The sequence below is a fragment of the Balaenoptera physalus genome (genome assembly GCF_965194825.1).
Source record: "Balaenoptera physalus genome assembly, chromosome: 13".
Lineage (NCBI taxonomy): Eukaryota > Metazoa > Chordata > Mammalia > Artiodactyla > Balaenopteridae > Balaenoptera > Balaenoptera physalus.
The window spans coordinates 27,458,509-27,483,179 of NC_138892.1; the positions used below are offsets into that span (position 1 = coordinate 27,458,509).

The window sequence follows — 24,671 nt, forward strand, 5'->3', positions numbered from 1 at the left end:
TTGTTGAGTATCAGTAATCACACATTAGCTTATTTAAAATTTTGAAAGACGATGCATCACAAGGATAATGCCTACAGATTAAAATTTTCTTTATATACATAAGCTAGCATCTGGAGTTTTTCTGTTGAACTCTTTATTAGGAGAGACATTGGGATAATCAATTGTGTCTAATTAAAGTCTGCTTATAACTGAAAGTGCCTAGAAATCCTGATGGGACAAGACATACTATAGAGATTAAATTAATTAGCAGTCAAAGCTAATTAGCAGTAATAAGATTAAATAAGTAATAAGATTAAACATAGGCGGGGTACTAGACAAAAATGTCTGGAGATAACATGTTTGGTTTTAAGACTCCCCAGTGGTCTTCTTACCTTCAGTCTTGCCCCCTTCATGTTACACATGTACAGAGGATTTTCATAACTTTAGCGATTTGGTTATGAACAAAAGATGGCAAAAAAACTGCAGCAACATGAAACATGCAGGAAAGAAACAGGTACTGAAAGCCATTATAGAAAAATTTCAAGGTGGGGCCTGAACTAAAGTATCTACCTAATGGGACAGAAATAAAAGATAAACATGAACAATGTTATGAATCATGGAAAGAAATCTTAGAATACAGCAGTGATTTAGATACGTGGCTATATAATGGCTTGCTAATTTGTTTTCCCATAACCTAACTTACAATTACAAAGAGGGAAAAACCCAGACTGCATGCATAAACAAAGTGGATACTAAATAAGAAAGAAAAAACAAGGAAGGGGACATAAAACAGATGCAGAAATTGAAAGACACTATGGTGGTCAAGAGATGAATGGATAAAGAAGATGTGGTAAATACATACAATGGAATATTACTCAGCCATAAAAAAGAACGAATTTCTGCCATTTGCAGCGACGTAGATGGACCTAGATAGTATTATGGGTTTTTTTTTAAACTTTAGTTTTATTTATCTATTTATTTTTTGCCACGCAGTGTGGCTTGCGGGATCTTAGTTCCTGACCAGGGATTGAACCTATGCCCTCAGCAGTGAAAGCGTGAAGTCCTAACCACTGGACCACCAGGGGATTCCCAGTATTAAGTTTAGTGAAACAAGTCAGACAGAGAAAGACAAATATTCTATGTTATCACTTATATGTGAAATCTAAAAAGTAAAACAAACAAATGTATATAACAAAACAGAAACAGAAGACTCACATAAATAGCAAACAAACTAGTGGTTACCAGTGGGGAGAGAAAAGGGGGCAGGGCAAGATAGACGTATGGGATTAAGAAACACAAACTGCTATGTATAAAATAAATAAACAACAAGGATATATTGCACAACACAGGAAAATATAGCCATTATTTTGTATTAGCTTTAAATGGAGTATAATCTATAAAAATATTCAATCACTATGTTGTACACTAATAATATAACATTGTAGGTTGACTGCACTTCAACAAATAAATAAAAACAAATATTGTTTTACCTTAAAAAAAAAAAAGGCACTACAGGGGACTTCCCTGGTGGCACAGTGGTTAAGAATCCGCCTGCCAATGCAGGGGACACGGGTTCGAGCTCTGGTCCGGGAAGATCCCACATGCCGCGGAGCAACTAAGCCCGTGTGCCACAACTACTGAACCTGTGCTCTAGAGCCCATGTGCCACAACTACCGAGCCCGCGCACCTAGAGCCCGTGCTCCACAACAAGAGAAACCACCACAATGAGAAGCCCGCTCCCGCTCGCCGCAACTAGAGAAAGCCCGCATGCAGCAACGAAGACCCAACAGAGACAAAAATAAATACATAAAATAAATAAATTTATTTAAAAAAAAAAAAAGGCACTACAGTGGCCAAAAAAAATCACAGATTTTTTCCTTGGGAAATTGATACAGAAATATCACTTTTATTACGGAACGATTATTAAGGGAGGGGCTTTTTAAGACAGGAAAAGAAGAGCTGTGTTTTGTTGTAATGAATTTAAAAGTTTGGACAGATATCTAGTTAGTAATATTCTAAGAACAATGAGATTGGGAATAAGGCTGAGGAAATTAAAAAATGTATAATGGAGCAGGTTGCATGTCATCTATATAATGAATGTAATTGTAGCTCTCAGAACAAATTTTAGCAAGACATGGAGTATAAGGCAGAGCCCTGAGGAATCTCTATTGTAACTACAGATAAGGGAGAAAGTACCTTCTAAAGAGAAACTAAAAACGTAAACCAAGCTCCAGGTCCATACATGCAGCTGCTTTCAGAATTGCTCCCCACCAGATGATCCACAGAGTCTTCAGACTCAACATAACGAATAATAGGTTTATCTTCCTCACTCTCTGTTTCCCCGCTTGTATGAGTGGCACCACCATCTACCTGAACACCTCTGTCAGAAACTTGAGAGGTCTCCTACCTCTTCCTTATCTCTCCCTACCCACATCAAGTCCGGTGAACTACTGCTGTTAACTAAAGTTCTTAAACATAGTCCTCTCTTTAACTTTCCCCCTTTCTGTTCCCGTTGCTGGTCCTTTCATGTAGATCTTCAACAAATTTCACCTGGACTATTGTAACAGTTTCATAGCAAGTCCCTCTGACTCCAATCTTTCCATGCATCACCTTATCCCAAATACGGAACCTACTTAAGGATTTCCTAATGCATAAACTTTGGGGATGTCAGTTTGATTCTTAGAATTTGGCAATGAAAATAAAACCTAAACTCCTCAGCACAACACAAAATCCTTCATAAGACCCTTCTTACATTCCCTCCTCATATTCTGGGTCCCATCCAAGCTGAACTACTTGCAGTTTCCCCAGCTTACTCTATGACATACTGTTCTCAGCCTGTGAAGCCTTTTCCCCATTCTCCATGGCTAACTCCTAACCATCCTTCAAATGTCAATCTCTTGATTTGTTTATTTACTCTACTATCTTCCTTCCTTGACTATAAACAACTTACAAACAACGATTGTGTTTTTGATCACCCATCACTTCAAGCAGCTCAATGACTGCATATTCATTAATTCCATAAGCATGTCCTGCCATAAATGTGCCAGCCCAGTGCTAGTTACTGGGTGAATAAAAGCAAAGTGAATAAAACAAGTGAATAAAAACAAAGTTTGCTCAAACAAACAATTTTAAAAAGCCACTTCTTAGTTTTAGTTTCTTAGTTTAGTAGGGAATAAGATAGATATGAAAGAAATAAGAATCAAAAGAAGTAAACAAATTAAAGCCAGAGTTAGATACGAGGTAAGAATCAATGTAATAAAATGTGAGTACTTGGAAACAGAGGGGCAACTGTAGTTCCTAAAGGAACTGCAAAATATATATACTGCCCAATCATTTGCTGTACCCCAATTTTTTCTGCAATAACTCAAAATCTGTTAAATAAATGGATAGAGGGCTGAGGACAAGATCAAGTATTCATCAGGAAGATGAATAAAAACAATACATAAAATGACTACATCACAGAATGGAAAAATTTTCAAGAACTCTTGCAAAATTCCCTGAAAGCTTTGGTTAAACTCCCCCACTAAAATAAAGGAAAAGAAGTACTATTTCATTTTAGCTACTCTATATATGTAGATTTAAAAATACAATTTAATAGGTGATCATACTGGGTGTTAATTCCTTCATGTAAAGTACAACCTCAGAAGTTTGTTAATAGAAGGAAAGTTATGTATTTCTTTAGTGTTCAGTGAGAGTTGAAGAAGAAAAGAAAATAGAACTTACTGTCCACGAGGATACCAACGGTGCTTAGTAGTAAAGAACATTTTGCTAAGTTGTTCTATCATGGGTCCTTGCTCTAAGTGTTCACCTTTTTCTTCTAATCTGGTTTTCAGCACTAGATCATGTGTTTCTTCACTATTCTGCACAGGATCTGGCCGAGGGATAGGCTGCAAAATCATCAGCAATGAACAACATCAAAATGTAGGAATGTTAGCCAGCATCTGATTGAGTTTACAGTAAAATAATTACCACACTGAGTACTTCATTATCGTACCTAAAGGTGGGTAAATAAGTCATCAGAACAGTTTCACTTAGTTGCACTATTCATTAAAGAATCAGAATTTTTTTTTTGGCCACACCATGCAGGATCTTAGTTCCCTGACCAGGGATCGAACCCGTGCCCCCTGCAGTGGAAGCACAGAGTCCTAACCACTGGACGCCAGGGAATTCCCCAGAAATATTTTTCTTCTCATATCAAGTTTTGGGTTTCCTTTCCAATAATAAAGTTCTTATTTAAAGTAATTTTCCCCCAATAATAAAGTACTTATTACTTTAGTTTCTATTTCTCAAAACAATAAATTGTGCCCATTATTATTTTTTAACTTAAAAGTTTAGTCTCTACCTTGCATACCATTAAAGTAAGATACAATGAAAAACCTTTAATAGAAAATGACATTTCTTATATCCAAAAGAAGCAGGAAATTTTTCAATGTTTTCATTTTAGGTGCCTGAAATGCCATCAAATGATGCTTTATGGTAATTCGAGTAGTTTTTTCCCCCAAAGACATTAATTACTAAAAAAATCTCATCTCCTCCCAACACATGAGTGATATAACATATGCCCATCAGCAATGCTGGCTGACTAACGCCCTTAAAAATCAGTGTCTTGGAAAGTCAAGCTACCTATATTTTAAATATTAAGTGATAACATACGTAACACAAGACTGTAACATTGCCTTGTTTTACAAATACCATCTATATGTATTACAACACAATGAAAACCTGAATTTACCATCAAAAAGGAAACAATTCAAACACAGATGTCTTTACATTCACACACTGTTTATGACAACCGCTACATTCTACCACTGTACTAAATGTTACAGCATAGACTCATATTTATTTAGTTTATGTACATGAAAAAATAAAAGCTCTTTAGAAGGCAATATATAAGTACATGATGGTGGCACAACTGACTAAGTACTATAGAGATGCAAATTAACAAAGATATTAGTGAGAAATAGAACAGGAGCCAAGTCAGAGCCTTGTCACAGAGTGCAGAATGAATTCTAGAAGGAATAACAAACATTATAAATAAAGCAAAGTAGGTAAAAACATACAATAAGCAGGTGATCTTAAAAAATGGATCTCGAGAAATCAGATTATGAAAAGCTTTCAAAGTTAGATTTACGTGTAACAATTTGATTTAAGTAGAAATAAGGAACCACTTCCTTAGTGTGGGAGGGAATAAAGAGAAAGTATAATGAAGAGGTCAAGAATTGGGCTTTGGTCAATAACTACTATCTCTGTGACCTTGGAATAGTTATTTAAGCTCTTAATCTCCCTTTCGTAAAATCTACGGAGTAATTATCTACCTAATAAGGGTTTGATGAGGATTAAGTGAAATAATAACATGCTGAGCTGTCCCTCATACTCTTTGAGTTCAATAATGGTAGGTAGCTGTTAACATTTATTTTAAGGCCTCAAACAGGAAAACAGTGATATAAATTTATTTAAAGAAAAAGTGCTCCTTAGACATTTTAAGTAATTTTATATGATCATCTCTTACATGTAGAGTGAAATATTAATATTTAAGTGTCTTTGCAAGTTACTATCAGACCCTGAGGTATACTAGCAAAGGCTAGATTAGAGCTATAGTTTTCTTTTAGGTTACTATACTTGTTGCTAAAGATCAAATGTTTTAACTATTATCAAACAGTTATTTTCAAGTGTTAATAAATGTTCACTGTCTCTCTTCCTATTCCCAACAGGCTCAATTCTAATATATCACAAATTCTCTCTGCTTTGTATTTCTTTTCCAGGCACACAGATAAAAGACATTGGAATTAATGGCTTCTTCGAAGTCTAAACCAAAAGCCTCTGCAGACTCAGAACTGATTTTTAGGTTGTATTTGATCTCCTTGATCAAACTTCAAAGAAAGGGTACATGAATATTTCAGTAAAAGGTAAAAACTAAAATAAAACTGAATTTCAACTGTAAAAAAAACATTCAGAACTGTCATCCTGCATTTCCCTTGTTTTCTTAAGAATTTTCAAATTTGACTTTTGAAATTTTCCACTAAATCAACCACTAAAAAGAATTTCCTAGTACTTACATTTTTACTTTATTTTTCCAAATCATTATTTTTTTGCCCCTGGTTTAAAATCTTTATCTTCCTAAACCAGAAATCCTAAATTCTAGAAAAATATTTTTAGTTTTAATAAAACACATACCTGGCCGAAACAGAAAGAAGGATCTTTTTACCTGGATCCATGGACAATAATTAACATCTTTTAGATTCAAATGTAAATTACCAGAAAACCAAAGATACAAATCATCTTAACTTTCCTAAAGCCAGTGTCAGTAGGTGTTTCTACTTATGACCAGGATCTCTGTATGCAATATGCTTTCCAGGGCCTAGAGAATGAAAGGGTCCACTAGAGTTGCAGCTACTTCCTTGAGAAAAGAAGAAAATCAAATCTAAATTTTAAGTCACCTTTAAATATAGTTATTTAATGTTATGTACTACCTTCATGAAATTTGTAAATCTGGATTCAAAAAGAACATATTTTAACAGTAATATGTTTTCGAGAATGTTTCTTATTGTAAATAAAGTCCAATCTATAATTTATTACTTGAGAAACAAAAAATTTCCATGCTTCTCCATGTAAATATCTCTTAGCCTTAAAACAGAAAACGCTTAAGCATGAAAAGAGAGGGCCAAATTTATTTATTTAATCAACAATAGTTATTGTGCACCTACCAAGTATAGGTATTATTCCAGGTGCTGAGGATATAGCAGGGAACAAAACAGACAATGCCCTGTCCTCATGGAGCTTACATTTTAATGGCGGGAGACAGACAGAAAAGCAAGAAAATATCCAGTGCGCCAGAAATGATAAATGCTATTAAGAAAAGTAAAGCAAAGTGAAGGACAATAGGGATTCCAGGGGCAGGGGTACTATTTTAAATGTAATGGCAAGGAAGGTCTCTAGGTAACAAATAAGGAAAGATCTTAAAGAAAGATCTAAAGGAAAGGGAATAAACTATGAGGATTTCTGAGGGAAAAGCATTCCAGGCAGAGGAAGCAGTAACTATAAAGGCCCTGAGGCAGGAGCTTCCTAAGTACTTACCTTAAAGAACAGCATGGAGGCCAGTGTGGTAGCAGTAGAGTGATTAGTGTGAACTGACAGGAGTGATCTCCTAGACTAGAGAGAGGAATACTGAGGACATGGGAGAGGAGACAACTGATACAACAAAGGGAGTTCAACAGAAAAAGAGGCAGGGAGATGGGTATGTATGCAAGGGAGTGATTATGATGATGACCATGGAATCTATGCTGGGTAAGGAAAGAAGTGAGAATGTACAAGATACATGAAGGACTGTGAAAAAGTGGTTCGATCAATTGATGCAGGTCTTAATGAGGGGATGAATATTCCTGAAGCTGGGAAACTAGGGGGAGTTGGTAGTAAGCTAGTGGAAGTCTTAAAAATCTAGATTGGGAGGAAGGAGGAGGAGTTATTTGTGATTAAAACATCTCTAGGGTACAACCACAGGATTGGGGGGCTCCACTCCCATGCGGAAAAAAGATCAAAAAGTAAGAGGCTGAGGTAGTAGACAGATCATCTACATGGACGCTGAAATAACAAAGAATTAGGACACAGTGTTGGAGAGTGTGAGAGTACATCTAAAATCTTCAGAGAAGAGTGGAGGGATGGGGGGCACGTGAGGGTGAGCAGAAGTGAATTGCGGGATGACAGATAACAGCAAAAGAAAAAAGATAAGTAGATGGTATGGTTTAATGATACAAACTACAAAGCTAGAAATTGTTAGGGAGGAGGAAAGATGATCTGGATATGACAGTGAAGAGCCACAGGGACACCTATTCCATCTCTACGCTCAGTAGTAAAAGGGTTTAGGAGAGAAAAGCACAACTACTTAAGAGTGCTAGGGAAGCAATGACACCAGGGTACAGCCAAGTTTCTGTTAGAGTCAGAAGGTGAAGGCAACATTCTGGAAGAAGTTAAGGTTATGAGAGATTTTAATGATGATAGTAAGTTCTAAAAGTACAGTGGAAAAGTTTTGAGAGTTGGGAAGGATAGGAAAAGCATCAGATTCAGGGATGCAAAGAGCCATATGGGGATGAGAGTTTGGATACTGAGAAATGACCACACAGTCCTGGGCTTCTTAGTATAAACTGCTAAAACAAGGATAAAGCACGTAACCAGAAATATAACAAAAAATAACAATGTAAGAAGGCACAATATAGTATGAGCTAGAGGTTTACAGGCCAAAAGTCAGTGACTTACTCCTATTTTCTACACATTGTCCAAAGAAATGAAACAAAAAAGGAATACTGGAATATTGCCTATGGTATCTAGCTAGAATACAAAGCAGGCAGACAAAATGGTGAGGTTTTAAAAAGGGAATACAAACTAGTAAAATAACATTAATTTGTTTTGTCAAACCGGTACTCTGGCCCTAATGATGATTTTTAAAAATAGGTATCACTAGATGCATCATGTGATGAATTATTTTCTCCTCAAAAAGCAAATCAAACACTACGAAATATAGTAGAAGAGGGCTTAAAGAAATAAGAGGAAGCTATTCATATATAAAATAATAAAAAGACTTGGGTCAAGTTAAATTACATTAAAAATAAAAACAAAACCTCCTTTACCTAGTGCCTGGCTTTTGAAGAAATATGGAAAAAATTAAACTAGGCCACTTAAAATATATGCCCATGTTGGCCCATTAGAAAAAAATAACCAGGGGCTTCCCTGGTGGTGCAGTGATTGAGAATTTGCCTGCCAGTGCAGGAGACGCGGGTTCGAGCCCTGGTCCGGGAAGATCCCACATGTCACGGAGCAACTAAGCCCGTGCGCCACAACTACTGAGCCTGCACTCTACAGCCTGTGAGCCACAACTACTGAGCCCACAAGCCACAACTACTGAAGCCCACACGCCTAGAGCCCATGCCCCGCAACAAGAGAAGCCACCGCCATGAGAAGCCTGCGCACCACAACGAAGAGTAGCCCCTGCTCACCACAACTAGAGAAAAGCCTGTGCGCAGCAACGAAGACCCAACACAGCCAAAAATAAATAAATAAATAAATTTATATTAAAAAAAAAAAAGCAAAAGAAAAAACTAACCGAGAAAAGAAGAAATTCACCCAACGTTAAAAGGATTATCAAAACCAACACAATATAAAAGTTATGAAACAGTACACTAAAATACAAACTTTTCATAATTTATTAGATTGCAATATATAGTAGTATGGGACAATGTGTTTTTAAAATTTATACTAGGTGTGTTTGATCCCTAGTCAGAAATCTACCAAATTTTAGACCAGAAAACTGATGCCGTAATTGTGTTTAAATGTTTCACTTTGTGTACTGAAAAAAACCTTTAGAGAAAAATGATGAAAAGAAATAAGAGAAAAATCAAAACAGTAAAATAAAAAAGCCAAAAGAAGATCTAAACCAAATAAAGAAAATCAAACAATTCCCTTCTCTTTGGATACTGTAAAGAAGGGTGAATAGTCCAACAACAAATTAAAAATTACAAGAGATTTTCTTATACATACTTTTGTGTGTTCATATGGAATGTCCACAGAAGGGTGATAGCATACTATTGTCCTGCCATCAGATGTCAAAGCAAGCTCTACTTTGCTAAAAAAAAAGAATGTTTTAGAAACAGAGTTATACTGTATTCAAGGGAAAATGATTATTAGAGCTAAAATTTGTTAATCACAAATCCCTGAAGAATAAATGCCATCATGTCACTGGACTGGCAAACCAGGTACCCATATTACAGGGGACAACTCATACCATCCCATAAAATATGTCAGCTTAACTACCACAACAAACCTTTACTGCATTACCCACTATTTTATATAAATTATTCTTCAAATTATTTGTTTGGTTAAAGTTATTTGTTTTCTTAACCTTTGGAAGAGATCTTCATGTTCATTCATCACTATTAATAGAACTTCTTTTCCTTATCTAAAAGCTACCTTCAAAAAGCTGTAAGGAGATTACTTAAATTATTAAAGCTGAAGATCAGCAAAATACATAATCTTCCAGGTAAAGGATAACTTGAATTTCCAATCATAAAGATTGTAGCTGAGTACTTTTTCTAGATCAGCATTTCTCCAAATGCCTTTGGCATAATGCAAAACACGTCATATAAGACTCAATCTTTTCAGGTTCAAAAGTGCTACCTATTACCTAGTCTTATTTCATCACTATCCTAATACTTACTAAATTTACAATTAAAACTGGTGTCAAGAGGGAAGAAAATATATTTTTACTAAAATTCACAATAAAAACAATGTAACTTAAGAAAACATGTTGTAGTTTCTGCACATAAGACTCTGCTATAGAGATAAAGGACAATATTTCATTCATACGTTATTCCTAGTTCTGAGCATACTGACTAGAATAAGTACCAAATAAATTGTGGTTGAATTAAATATTTGTAATTTAGGATTATTCAATGTTAACAAAAGATAAGATAAATAACTGCTTAAGCTAATAGATATGAACCCTAAGAGAAAAACATAAAAGGTATTTAGCTTCTCCAAAAAGCTAAAGAATGCTTCAGGAAGAAAAGACAGCATTTCTATCAGCAAGTCTGTCTTACAACAAATGAAGTATTCACTGAAACACAATGATAATGATTTTTATTTAAACCATTTATAAGCCCAGACACTGGGTAAATAAGATCACTGAAATAATTTTTAAAAACAAAATTAAAGAAAGAATAATCAGAAAAGAAAGCAGAAAATACCAAAACAAGAAATAAAATTACATCATTTCAGATAGAGCTAACGAACTTATTTTTTTTTTCCAATTGGACTTCAATACATACCAATTATAGTCATCTGGAAGAGAAGAATACGTAGTTTTATGACAAACACAATATAAGGCTCCATCTGCAAAAACCCCAAACAGTAAGATGGATTTAGTTAATTTGAGCATATGTCCTCACACCAATGTAAAGCTAGTTTTACTCATTCAACCACTATTTACTGTATTCACTAAGAAACAGGGCTGTACATGGAGCTAGGGACTCAACAAGTTAAGATCCAGTCCCTGACCTCAAAAAGGGTGCAAGTCTGGTGCCCTGTTAGGAAGGGTAAGCACTGGGAGTGAAAGGGACACATGGACAGATTACAAAACAGGAGTGTACAGGTTCAAGAATGCTTTTCCGCTGGAGATGATGTTTAAGGTGTCCTGAAGGATGAAGGAGTAAGCTGGAGTTGTGAGGGGATGAGTACAGTGTTCCTTGCAAAGGGAATAAAAAGCGCCAGGACCAGAGGAAAGAAAGAACATAAAGTTTCTGAGTATTCTAAAAACTTTAGTGTTGGGAATTCCCTGGTGGTCCAGTGGGTAGGACTCAGCAGTTTCACTGCCGGGGTCTGGGTTCGAGATCCCTGCTTGGGGAACTAAGATCCCGCAAGCCGCGCGGCTCAGCCAAACAAATAAATAAATAATAAAATAAAATAAAAACTTTAGTGTGACTGGAGTGCATAGTTCATAAAGGGCGAGTGTTTAAGTAATGAAATACAAAATAAACTGTTCAAAATCAACTGTTCTCAATCAAAATGCAACATTTCAAAGCATATTTTCCGTTTTTAGAATACCTGCAAATTCAAGAGCCATAACTACTTTTTTTAAAGCTTGTGAAAGGTTCCTCTATGTTCAGAGAAATTATATTCTTTTAAATATAAAGAAAACGTGTAAATGTAGCTCAGTATGGCTAAAAAAAAAATTCTGTGTATCTTGGCTAAAACCAAGGATCAACTTCTCTCAACTGAGCCACTTGCTCCTCAGTATGGAATGCCATCCCCACTTTGTTCAAATACCACTCATCTTTCAAGAATCAAATACTACCCTTCCATGAAATTCTTTTCCCCCTTCCTGCCCTACATCCCCCATCACAGAAAGAGTTGTCTATTTTACATGTCCCACAACCAACATTCCATATGACATTGCTATACTATCATTGTGTCTTTTTTTATGCATCAGTTATTTATATGTATCAAAGATGTCTAAACAAAGATGTGTTTTCCATCTTTGTAAACTCTCCTTTCCCCAAGGATTGCATATACTTGCAGGTCTAAATATAAATTCTTACTCCAATGCATTAAAAGTACCTTAACAAAATTCATTAGTATCATAAAAGATTACTCAGCAAAATGTCAACCCCAAAATTCTATTGATGTAAAGATAACAAAATACAAAGAATTAGAAATATAACCTTATCTTTCAAAAGATTTATTAATTTTCAATTATCTGTGCTAATACAGAAGAGCATTTATTAAGACAAATCAGAGGGTAATGTAAAAATCATTTACACATATTTTATTTTCTTGTCTGACACTGTTGGGGATCTTCTTAATTATGTATGGATTAATATTAAAAGCAGTTTGTATTCTCTGAATACACCAGCTAAGTGATGTACATGTTTGCTGAAAGAAACAGGGTTTAGTGGCAGAGGCAGGACAGACAGAATTTACCATTCTTAACTAGGCAGGAGGGAAAAAACTCAAGACAACAGTATTTTAGTTCAACAGGAAACTGCAAAATTTGTACTCTGCACTAACATCGACATTTGTTTGTACCCTCATGACATACATCACATTCTACCACATCATATTCCAGGTATTGTTTCCATAGGTGTCTGTTTCAACTACAAGTCTAAATAAGTTCCTTAAGGCCAGGAATCCCACCTTGTTCATTACTGTGTCCCCTACAGTTCCTACTAATAAAGAAGAGATTGCCAAACTGCCTCTAAAATGTTAATTTCTGCATAATTAATACTTGAAAAATGCATTTGACATTTTATCAAGAGAAAAATTCTAGATATGGTTAAGTATCAGAGGTTCTAAATGCATAATTAGAACTGATGCCAAAGTTAACATCAATCAATCCAAATGAACTCAATGTGCCGAAAAGAATTTAAATGAGAGTCAGATCTCCACAACTCACAGGCTTTTCTTGTTTTACATATATATATTTATACACACACACACAATTGCATTTTGACATGATCTATAAAAGCTGATAGTCCCACTTCATTTTCAAATGTTGAATATTTTAAATTACAACAACAAAGGCGGTATAGCAGAAAATATATTGGGAAGACATAGGTTTTGATCATAGCTCTAATTTACCAGATATGCAACTTTGGTTGAGCTTCTGAGGGCAAGAGAACTCAAGTTCCTTCATCTTCAGAAAGAGAATAATGCCACGTGATAGGTAAGTTATTGTAAAATTCAAAGTTGTAAAGACCAAATGACTTAATATGCTTAAAAGCTGTAAAATTCCCACATTGACTGTATATTTTGGAAGGTATTAAATGTTCCTTCAGCTGTAAAATTCCCACATTGACTGTATATTTTGGAAGGTTTTAAATGTTCCTTCTGGAATACTGGGAGGCCTTTTTATTTGTGCTCATTGAACTTTCCAATCACAGTTTTGCTTTGCCTCTAATCTTAATGTCCTTCCTTTTCATATAAGATATCAATAGTAACAGTAATAATACTTTACCTTCAGTAGTAATAATAGAAATTGTGTAGAACAAGAGGCTTAAGGATGCAAGAAGTTAGGTAGTCACTAATTATTAGGATGACTGAGTGATAATGGAATAATTTTCTGGGGTAACCCAAATTAATTCTTCACTAATCAGATATTTTGACAACTGCGATTCACTGAGATCCATTCAACAAACATTTATTTATCACCTATCATGTATGAGAGGCACTGAGGAAACTAAAATAGACACTGTACAAATTTACAATCTAGTTGGTAAAGTATACACAGACAATTTTAACTTATTCAGGGGCAGATGAACTGGTTTTCAGATTAACCTGAGTGAGGACAAATTGCTGTTTCAGGACATGAGCTAGGTAAAAACTGATTACGTTTGAGTTCCCATCAGCCTTGGGGCTGAGTTCCTATCAGGTCAAAAGGGAAACTAAGCAGCAGAGGTCTCTCCCACAATTCTCAACAACAACAAAAAATGCTCCTAGGTAATCAAGAGCTGACTACAGTTTTGTTTTCACTATGATTTTAGTGTACACCTACAGTCTCCTGGCAATCTCCTCCTCTGTTTACTAAATTATACTTTCGTTTATACAGCTTTTTACCCTAGTCTTCAAACAACTCTTTTCCTCTTAACTCAATAAAAATGTTCAATTACAAATGGTAGTCAATAGGAAACATGAAGGAAGCAATTAAGGTCAGGCAGAGATGTGTAAAAAAAGTTGGCTGACTAAACATGGAAAAGCAAACCTATTGTAGCCTTCTAACCATGTCTTCTTTACAAATGGGAGAATGCAGTTCACAGACAGAGGAAAAGGAAAGTGAAAAGAAGGCTGGTCAGGAAATAAGATTTTAATAGACTATTTATATAGATCAGTGTTTTGACTATCAAACATGTATTAATAGGCTTTGAAGAAAATATTTGACTATGTTTCTTCACAAAAGAAAGGAAGAAATTACATTTTTTTTTAAATTACACAGAAAAAACAGAAAAGAACACACCAAAATAGTAACAATAATCACCCTGTAAGATGGAATTGTAAATTTGCCCTTTGCTAATTTTAAGAACTACTAAAAAAAGCAGTATGTGAAAATATAAATATAAGTGATTCAAACTAGAAAAAGTTCCTCTTTAGCAATCCCTCCCTTGCCCTGGGTTAAATCCCACTTGTGGTCTACAGAGATAACTTATTTGGTCCACATCTTTTACTCTGCATTTATACATATATACACATACAAATATATGGTCAATAATCTTTTAAATGCACAATGAGATCATACGATATATACTGTTTTATAACATACTTCTTCCCCCTTCTATATAGAGATCTTTCCACATTACACTCCTATACAATAGCATGCATATACAATAACTAAATTAAATGTTCTTCAATGAACATGTATTACTATAACATTTGAAAAAGTTTAAAGCTTTTTAAACATTGGACTTCCCTGGTGGTCCAGTGGATAAGACTCCGCGCTCCCAATGCAGGAGGCTGGAGTTCGATCCCTGGTCGGGGAACTAGATCCCGCATGCATGCCAAAACGAAGATCTGGCACAGCCAAAATAAATAAATAAATATTTTTAAAAAACACAACGTTTTAAACATTAAAAAACTCACTTACTTTGAATTGGAAATAAATGTTTCAAGATAGTTCTGCTTGATGTCGCCCATTTTACTGCTGCCAATGCCATGGTGAATCAAGATTCTTATCAGGTGGTAAGAAAGATGATTTGAAGAGAAACTGCTTTTAAAATCTGCTTCTAAAAAAAAAAAAAAAAAAACTGCTTCTAGGTATACCTATTTTCACCCCTGCATAAGAGATAAAGAAAAATCAGTGCTACCTATGATAAATTAAAGTGACACAATACACTGAACACTACAAAATAGGATCACCACTGAGAACTACAGCTGCCTAACACAAAACTTTTAAACAACCTCCCATTTCCAGGCAATACAGTACAAAGAGCAACATCATCAACATGTATAGTAAGATCAGAAACCCAAGAACTATGTCCATTACTATTTCTCTTAAATGCAAACTTCTCAACACCTAGTGTAGTTCTTTCCATTCAATGAGTGCGCAGCCAATGTGTAATTACTCTTAGAAACAGTCACTCACACATGCTAAACAGAGCATTCTCCTTTCATAAAGCAAATGTGTCGGTGTACAACCTCCCAGGTACCATACACAAGATTTTATTACATCTCTTAAAGGGGTATTCTGTTTCTGATTAAATGAAATATTAAACAAGAAGGCCTAGCCTTGGCTTATTAAATACTGACTTGAAGAAACACATATAAACACCCAAAGTCCCAAATAAAATTTCGCCCTCTTATATAAGCTTTTTAACTTTCCAAGGTGCTTCCACTACCGTTCATTTTACTCTCGTCCTAATCATAAGAGGCATCTTTATTTTGATTCATGAAGAAACTAAGGTACAACAGTATTTAAATCAATTGCTTCCAAGAACTTCAGAGTCAATCCCTTACAAACTGCGAAAGTTCGGGCAAGTCATTAACGAAGCAACCCTCAGTTCCTTCCACGGTAAAATGGGGGAAAACAACCACAACCTCCAGGTCTGTTGTGAATAAATGACATACATCACTTGTTTTCAATTGGCTTCGATGACTATTCCCCCCCCACCACCACCACCACCCCCGCACAGTGATAAAAGCGTATTTCACCAGTCTTAGTCGCTAAACTATGCAGGTTGACTCCTTGTACTGTCGGTACGTTAGCACTGCCATCCCTGAGTACCTACAGCGTGCCTCCTACACTTTACGACCCATTTTCCTATACATTATATGCTCCTTCACAAGTCTGCGAAGTAGGCGTCTCCATTTAAAACACTAAGAATCGAGGCTCCGAAAGCTCAAACGGTTTACCTGCCACTTTACCGCTGCTTAACAGGTACTATGGGTGTAACGCAAGCCCACAGCTTCGAACCACGAAATGAGAAACAAAACACTTTAGGGGACGTTAGGTCCCCTCTGTCCGAGACCCAGAAGTCACATTATTCACCCCAGAGAGAGAATTCAGAGGGTAAACACCTTGGCCCGGAATTCAACGCTGGAGCAATAGAAGACTGCGGAGAGTCTGGGAAGGACTGAGGCTTGAGGCACTGGCTACCAGAACCAGACCCCACGGTAAGCGCGCGGCCACACGCCGGCCCTTCTGCAGGACGGACCGAGTCTGGTAATGCCAGAGGCTTTATCTTGCCGCAAACGACAGGTAGGAGACCTCGACAGCTGCCTATAAACTTTCTGGGCCTGCCCACCTTTTAGGGACTCCTAGACGAGCGGAGAGGGAAATGGTTACCTGGACTGCGACTCACTGCGAGCCCGCCATCTTACCTCAACCCGGGTCCTAGGAGACACCGCTCCACGCGCCTTCCTGGCTCGCGGGGCACTCTGGGAAATGTAGTCTCCGCCGGAAAGAGCCCCGGGTGCCGTGGGTAAGGCGGCGGGGGGGATCCACCGAACGTGCGCCCGCGTTTACTTGCAGCAGCTTGCCTGCAACTTTACTGGCGCCACCCAAAAAAACAAATTCACTGGCCCCACACATATCCTTAGAAAGTAACGAACACTATTTTTTAAAGTTTATACTAATAATTAGAGCAACTTGATATCCCTCCTTGGATGAGTTAGGTTTCCTAGGGGAAGACGCATTTCAGAGAAGTACTGAAGCGGCGTGGGGTTGGATTTGACGTTTGAAATGGGGACGCATGGGACAGCCTTCAACCTATGTTCTGACAACTGTGGTGGTTATTCATTATGGGAGGAGGACTTGCAGGATCCTGGACCTCGCCATGTATCTTAGAGGGAAGAAAAGGCCCCTGGGCCTGTGCACTTCCTGTTCTCATTGCCAGCAATGGTCTTCTCTCACTGCTTCTCATGACCACTGCCTTAGTTTATGCAGCTCTTGCTCAAATGTCATCTCAGAGAGGACCACATCATTAAAATAGCTTCACCCGCCCTTGTTCCATTGCCCTTCTTTATTTTTTTCATAACATTTACCATTATATGACATTATATTTTCATTTGTTTCCTTGTTTAATGTCTGTCTCTTATGCCAGAATTCAAGATCCATGAAGGCCGAGAGGGACAGGTATCTATTTTGTTCTATACGGTATACAAATCTAATATCTAGAACTGTGCTTGGCCTCATCGTAGGCCTCCAATATTTGTTGAATGAATAAAACAATTAAATAACACTGCAGGTATTCAAGATAGTAGGTGACTGACTGATAAAGCCTAGTTTCACCCGGGAATTCCTTTCCTCCATGATCTGCAAAATTTCGGATTTATGTATATTTTTCTGAAAAGGATTCATAGCTTTTAACATGTAATCAAGGGGGTTAATCAACCTCTCAAAAATTTAAGGGCCATAGTCCTGAAGTAGTCCTTAATATTGAAAATAAGTGAATGTAAGTTCACTTACATTCACAGCATAAATTTGGACTGCTATGATGTCTCTCCTCACCTCCCACAGAATATCAGGCTGGTTCTGCTGCTTATCTTTGCTCCTATGGAAGCTCACATTGAGGACCCATCTCTGTCCTTTCGAATCTTGTCCATCCTTCAAAGCCACCCAGTAATGTCTTTCTGGACTATTCTGTAGGAAGAGACAGAGAGGAGAAACATATTTGAATGAACTATCAGCTGGACTTGTCAAACATTCACTGTGCAAAGCAGAAGAGGGACGTATCAAAGATGATTCCACAGGACATGTCTTGATGGCTGTGAGTAGAGTGGGACCACTGACCAACAGGGAGACTCAGTGCAGCCAGGAAAGGTTCACAAAGCTGAGACCAGGAAAGAAACCAGCCATGTGCATGTGAAAGAGAGTGGAGACGGCTCTAGGCTGAGGTAACAATTTAAAAGTCTAAAAGGGGGTGGAAACAGCTTATATGCTGGAGTGTGGTGTGGAGGAGAGCAGCAGGAGATGGGGTAAGGGGCAGGTCATTCTGGGCTTTATAGGCCTTGGTGGTAATAACATGGAATTAGGACACAGATCCATTTGTGTAGATGTTATTCTAATACAGTAGGGCATCACTGAAGGGTGTTAACACAAAAGAAGTGACATGATATGACTTATTTTTAAAAAAAGATTACTCCGGCTGCACTGTGCAGAGCAGTTTGGGGAGAGACAAGACTGCAAGCAAGTCTAATGAGGCTAATGCTGCACAGCAGTCAAGTTCAGAGCTGGTGATGATGACGTGATGGATGGCGGCAACAGTGGGGATGGAGAGAGAGGAAAGGGGTCCAGATATAGTGTAAAAGTACAGAAATGATAACTGAACATGATGATGGATTGATTAGCTGTGGGAATTGAGAGAGTGGAAAGACACTTCAGGTGATGCATTGATGACTGGCTTGAAGGTGGGTGGTTCATGAGACAGGGAAGACTGAAAGAGGAACAGATCTGGGGGGTCTGATGAAGGTGGAAATAAATAATTCCATTTGGGAGTTATTGAGTGTGAGATACCTCTGAGGTATCCAAGTAGAGATATAAAATGAGGCAGGTGGTTGGACAAATGTGTCTGGAAAATAGCAGTTGGGCTAGATGTAGATTTAGAAACCATGGGAATGTTGAGTGCACATAAAGAGTGAGTTCCGGAAAAAATGAAAAGGACCCAGAACTTGGCCCCAGAGAATTCCAACATTTAGCAGTCCAGTGGAGGAGGACAGCCATCCAGCACCTCTCAGAAGTGGCAGGGAGAGAGGCAGTATGAAAACCAAGAGACTGCAATATGAGAGTAGCTAAGAGAGGCATGTCAGGAAAAGTTTCATAACTTTAGAGTTCGGTGCCAGCAAGTTTAAAGCTATAATTTCCAAAACTACAAACTTGAAGTACCAGTTAATAACTTACATTGTCCTACATAGAAGCAGTTCAAATTCATGCTAGTAAAATGACAAAACAGACAAAATTGTAGAACTTTGGAGTTGGTTTCAAATGGCTTCAGTTGAAAAGGGAATTGACTTCTTTTCTTCTCTAGCTTTGCAGAATAAAGTCACTTTTTATAAAATCAGAGATTGAAGACTCCAGAGCAATCTAACTGCCAAGCCATTAGAGAAAATCTTTCTAAAAACTTTTTCAAAAATTATTACATAAAATTGGCTCTGGTTTTGAGCACTTGCTATGTACCAGTCATTGTTTTTGTCTGTTCCTTCTGATAGCTCTAGGAGCTGGGTATAATTATTGTGACTGTCATTATACAATGAAGTAACAGAAGCACAGATAGGTTAAATAACTTGTTCAAAGTCATGCAAGTTACAAGTGGTGAAACTGTGATTTGAACCCAGGAATCACCCATGAGCTTAAAACCACTGAGTCAGACTAGGCCATGCTCATTTCCAAATAGAAAATGTAGATTAAAAAAGTACTAACACAGGGAATTCCCTGGTGGTCCAGTGATTAAGACTCTGTACTTTCACTGCTGATGTCTTGGGTTCAGTCCCTGGCGGGGGGGGAGGGGAACGAAGATCCCACAAGCTGCACAGTGTGGCCAAAAAAAAAAAAAAAAAGTGCTAACACAGATTTTAAAAACAAAACCCAAGAGATAATCACTGCTAATATTTTGATGTAAAACCTTTCACTTTTGTCTCTTCGTATATCTATATTATGATAATAGCTAACATTTATTGGACACATGAAGTGTACTATCTTAAAGCCCTTGGCCAGTGATGGAGCTGAGATGTAAACCAGCCAGCCTGATTCTCCTTCAGTCTCCCTCTCTTTCACAGAAACACATTATATTTAGGTTTTCTTTTATTACTGTTAATATACATATACAGATAAACATGCATGCACAATAGATTTTCTTTCTTAATATATCTTTTTTCCCACTTAACCGTGTATCATGAACATCTTTCCTATGAATAGCTTAAATATTGTCGGTTTCAAACTGCAATCCTCCTAGAGATCATCAGGACTTAATTTAGATTATTAAAGATCCTCACACTATAGTCTAAAGTTATTTCATTATTAGATGCTTTCCTGCGACTCCTAAATTTTAAATTTATTCTACTTTGCTCATTCATTCAACAACTATTTATTGAGCACTTATTAGATGTACCAAACACCAGAGCAACAGTTTATGTCTTCAGAGATTATACATCAAGTGGGGATGACAGATAGTAAATGTATAATTGTGTAATTAATTATTTTATTATCATTGTCCTGAGTGCTCAGAGGGAAAAAAATGCCATGGAGCATATAACTAGTCTATTGGTGTCTGACTAGTCTATTAGGGTTAGGAAAGGCTCCCCTGAGGATATGAATTTAAGCAGAAATCTGAAGGAAGGGTAGATGTTATAAAGATGAAGAGTACAAGAGAGAACAGCCTGAGTGAGGGCCCTAAGGTAGGAAGTAGTATGATTCTTTCAAGAAACAAAAATAAGGTCAATGTGACTAGAATACAGAGTGCTAGCAAAAACAATGAGGCTGGTGACAAAGGCAGATCTATTTTATATTTTTAAGAACTATTTCACACTTGGCAGGTAATGCGTATAAAGGGCTTTCTGGGAGACCACATATATTTGAAACTTATCCAAAATAACAAGACCCTGTTTTTCTAGTATGCATTGAGTATTGTCCTTAAGAAGTGTTTGTTTTGCCTTAAGATAAATTGCACACCTTTAATCACATTGATAAATAATCTCACCAGAAACTGTGAGAAATTTACAGCAGAAACTGTTATTCCCCTATAGCTATTTCTCCCTTTCTTCCATGTTAATAGAACCCCTAATCTTCTACTGAGTGTATGTCTACTCTGAATTTAAAAATCTACATTTCCCAGCCTCCCTTGCAAGCATAGGTGTAGTCATGTGACTATGTGCTGGCCAATGAGATGTAAGCAAATGTGTCTTTCAGCAGCTTTGGTCTCTTCCTTAAAGATAGCTGGTGGGCACTCTTTGCCCCTTACTCCATCCTTTCTCCAGGAGAGTGGATGTTATGGTCACTATCTTAGAACACTAGCATTTAGAGGGCCTAGACTTAGGAATGATGGAGTAGTCAGCTGGAAGGAGTCTGGGTTTTTGATAACTTTGTGGACCAGAGCTCCTAGTTCCTGCACTTCCTACTTAGGGATTTTTACAAGAGAGAAGTAAACTTTTATCTTATTTAACTCAGTGTTACTTTGAGCCTCTTTCCTAATAGTGGAACCTAATCCTCACTGAAATGACAGAATGAAAATAGTTCAAATCACAAATGATTCAAAAAATATATATCTAAAGGATTAGTACTGATTAAAATGTAAGGGCCTCGGACTTCCCTGGTGGCACAGTGGTTGAGAATCTGCCTGCCAATGCAGGGGACACGGTTCAAGCCCTGGTCTGGGAAGATCCCACATGCTGCGGAGTAAGCAAGCCCGTGCACCACAACTACTGAGCCTGTGCTCTAGAGCCCGCGAGCCACAACTACTGAAGCCCACGTGCCTATAGCCTGTGCTCCGCAACAAGAGAAGCCACCGCAATGAGAAGCCTGCACACCGCAACCAAGAGTTGCCGCGGGTAGCAACGGAGACCCAACGCAGCCAAAAATAAATGAATAAATAAATAAATTTATAAAAAAATAAAGTTGTTTCCTGAAGATGGAAATTCCTTCTTAAAAAAAACCAAAATAAATAAAATAAAATAAAATGTAAGGGCCTCCATAACACTGAACATAATACAGACCACAAGTTATAAACGGCTTTTCCTTCAAAAGCTCTCTTATGAATGCTCCAAGTGATTTTTACATTTATGTCTTATCTACCTATAAGATCTTGGGCTTCCTGCATGTAGGTGGACCTTATTTTCCAACTATATAGCTCACATATATAGCATAATGTTAAGGAGGCAGTAGAGCACAGAGGTTAACAAGTAGATTCTGAGAATCTCTGCCTAAATTTGAATCTTGATTCCATGACTTCCTAGCTATGATATTTGGAGAAATTTATTTTCTTAATATTTTTTAGTCTCAGTTTATTCTTTATAAAAGGGGGAATAATAATTATATTCCCTACTTTATAGAATTATTGGGTAAATTAAATAACAGAAGGAAAGTAAAATGCTTTGCAAAGTACCTGACATGTAGTAAGCACTCAATACTAGCAATAATTGTATCTTGTAGGTGCTTAATAAATATTTGTATAATAAATTTTTATGAACATTGACCCAAAGAGATTACTTATTTCTTTGGCATTAAACTATATATTTTGACTGTCAGGAGTAATCTACTGAATGTAATTAAAAATGAAAATATGGACTTAGTCTAAAATGGACAGTAATGATTTCTAGCTTTAAGTTGGCATATCACTTAGTCTCAGAGGAAAGCAAATGACATACTCAAACTGGTATCATTCCAGGAGCAGTAGTGGTATAACCTGGGCTTAGTACCACTGGCTGTTCCTTCCAGGCCAGAAGGGACAAAGAGAGGGAGCAGTAACTGGACCCCAGGAGAGAATCCTGTAGTTGGCTACCTTGAGGAGAGCAGTCATCTGTTGAAGGGCATAGCCAGCCTGAGGTGACCTTGCCAGGAGCAACCCAGGGTAATAATTACTCTGACTTCCCTCTCCTTTCCCTCTCTAATCTCCTGCAAGGGCTTCTCATTGGCCCAAACCAAACAGAAGCCAGAGGTGAAGGAACCCCCTCCATATAGTGTAGCCTATTCAAGTCAGCTTCCTGGGCAGAGAGCAGAGTGGACAAGATGAAGAGTGGATTTGGAGGAGCAAAAAGGAGGTTCCTGGCACCATGTCAGAATAAGTGTCCTTAGGACGCCTTTGGTATTCTGACTGTAAAGCCAGAGATTGGTTTAGTAATCCAATTGGATGTTATTTAAATATAAACAGGGTGACCCTCCCATACTGATAGAAAGTGAAAAGAATTCTGAATAGCTTCCAGCAGTAAATACCTTTATTGAATATGTTGATAAATCAAATAAGTGAAACAACTTGGGGAGGAGGTTAGAAACTCAAATCACACTGAAGCTTTGGTAAAATGTATAACGTGAATGTAGGTGACATGGGTGGTGAGAACACTCCATTTGGAGGGTATGGACTGGAATTCCTATTGGCACAGCAACCATAAAAGAGGGCTCTGCTTCTCCTTTCAGGTCATATAGAAGAAGGTCCTGGAAGACTGCACTTCCAGACCTCACCCTCACAACCAACCTGGAAAGCCCCCCAAACTGCTTGCATAGGTTACCCCAGGTTACTTGGGGGTTACTTGTTTCCTTGGGTGTAAGTGACTTTTAGCTCCATAAAGATTTTGAATTAAATGTAGAAATGATGATGTAAATCAAAACCCACCTAGTAGTAGTATTTTCCAGTTAGCATTGAGAATATAACACACTCACAAACATGTGTATTCTATGTTTATATTTAAGTATTTAGAATATATAAGAGAATTTGGACTGTTAAATTTGCTGTTAGATAGCTTTTTGATTCTAATTTTTAAAAACTTTTTATTACAGAAAATTTCAAACACATACAAAATTAGAAAGGATAGTATAATAAACCACCACGTACCCCTCATTCAGCTTCAACAATTATCAGCTTATGGGCAATTTTGTTTCATCTATACTCCCACCATTGGGGACTTCCCTGGTGGCACAGTGGCTAAGAATCCGCCTGCCAATGCAGGGGACATGGGTTCGAGCCCTGGTCCGCGAAGATCCCACATGCCCTGGAGCAACTAAGCCCATGTGCCACAACTATGAAGCCTGTTCTCTAGAGCCCACGAGCCACAACTACTGAGCCTGTGTGCCACAACTACTGAAGCCCACGTGCCTATAGCCTGTGCTCCACAACAAGAGAAGCCACCGCAATGAGAAGCACGCGCACCGCAACCAAGAGTAGCCCCCGCTCGCCGCAAGTAGAGAAAGCCAGCGTGCAGCAACAAAGACCCAATGCAGCCAAAAATAAATAAATAAATAAGTAAATTTATACTCCCACCATGTTCCTTCTCCTATATCATTCTGAAGCAAATTTCAAGTAGCCTATTATTTCATCTATAAATATCTCAGTAAGAAATGCTAAAAGAGGGCTTCCCTGGTGGTGCAGTGGTTGAGAGTCTGCCTGCCAATGCAGGGCACACGGGTTCGAGCCCTGGTCTGGGAAGATCCCACATGCCGCAGAGCAACTAGGCCCGTGAGCCACAATTACTGAGCCTGCGCGTCTGGAGCCTGTGCTCCGCAACAGAGGCCGCAATAG

General features: G+C 37.6%; 1 protein-coding gene and 1 long non-coding RNA gene across 7 annotated transcripts in view; one reads left to right on the top strand and one right to left on the bottom strand.

Annotated features, from left to right (window-relative positions):
• The window catches only part of MRPL42 (mitochondrial ribosomal protein L42), a 63,563-nt gene extending 46,666 nt beyond the window's left edge, over positions 1 to 16,897 (bottom strand). The window contains exons 1-5 of one of the 6 annotated variants that reach the window (XM_082419161.1): positions 16,831 to 16,897; positions 15,098 to 15,236; positions 10,794 to 10,857; positions 9,508 to 9,592; positions 3,703 to 3,866 (exon numbers count right to left, since the gene is read on the bottom strand). In XM_082419161.1, coding sequence (XP_082275287.1) covers positions 3,703 to 3,866; positions 9,508 to 9,592; positions 10,794 to 10,857; positions 15,098 to 15,167 — 383 coding nt within the window. In that variant the 5' untranslated portion in view covers positions 15,168 to 15,236; positions 16,831 to 16,897. Of the gene's footprint in view, positions 1 to 3,702; positions 3,867 to 9,507; positions 9,593 to 10,793; positions 10,858 to 15,097; positions 15,286 to 16,795 lie in introns of all 6 variants that reach the window. The other 5 variants (XM_082419158.1, XM_082419159.1, XM_082419160.1 and 2 more) reach the window with 5 other exon arrangements.
• Positions 16,898 to 16,944: 47 nt separating this feature from the next.
• On the top strand, positions 16,945 to 24,405 carry LOC309640428. Its single transcript, XR_014252209.1, has 2 exons — positions 16,945 to 18,218; positions 23,573 to 24,405. It is a non-coding gene; the product is annotated as an uncharacterized lncRNA (long non-coding RNA).
• The last annotated feature ends 266 nt before the right edge of the window (positions 24,406 to 24,671 follow it).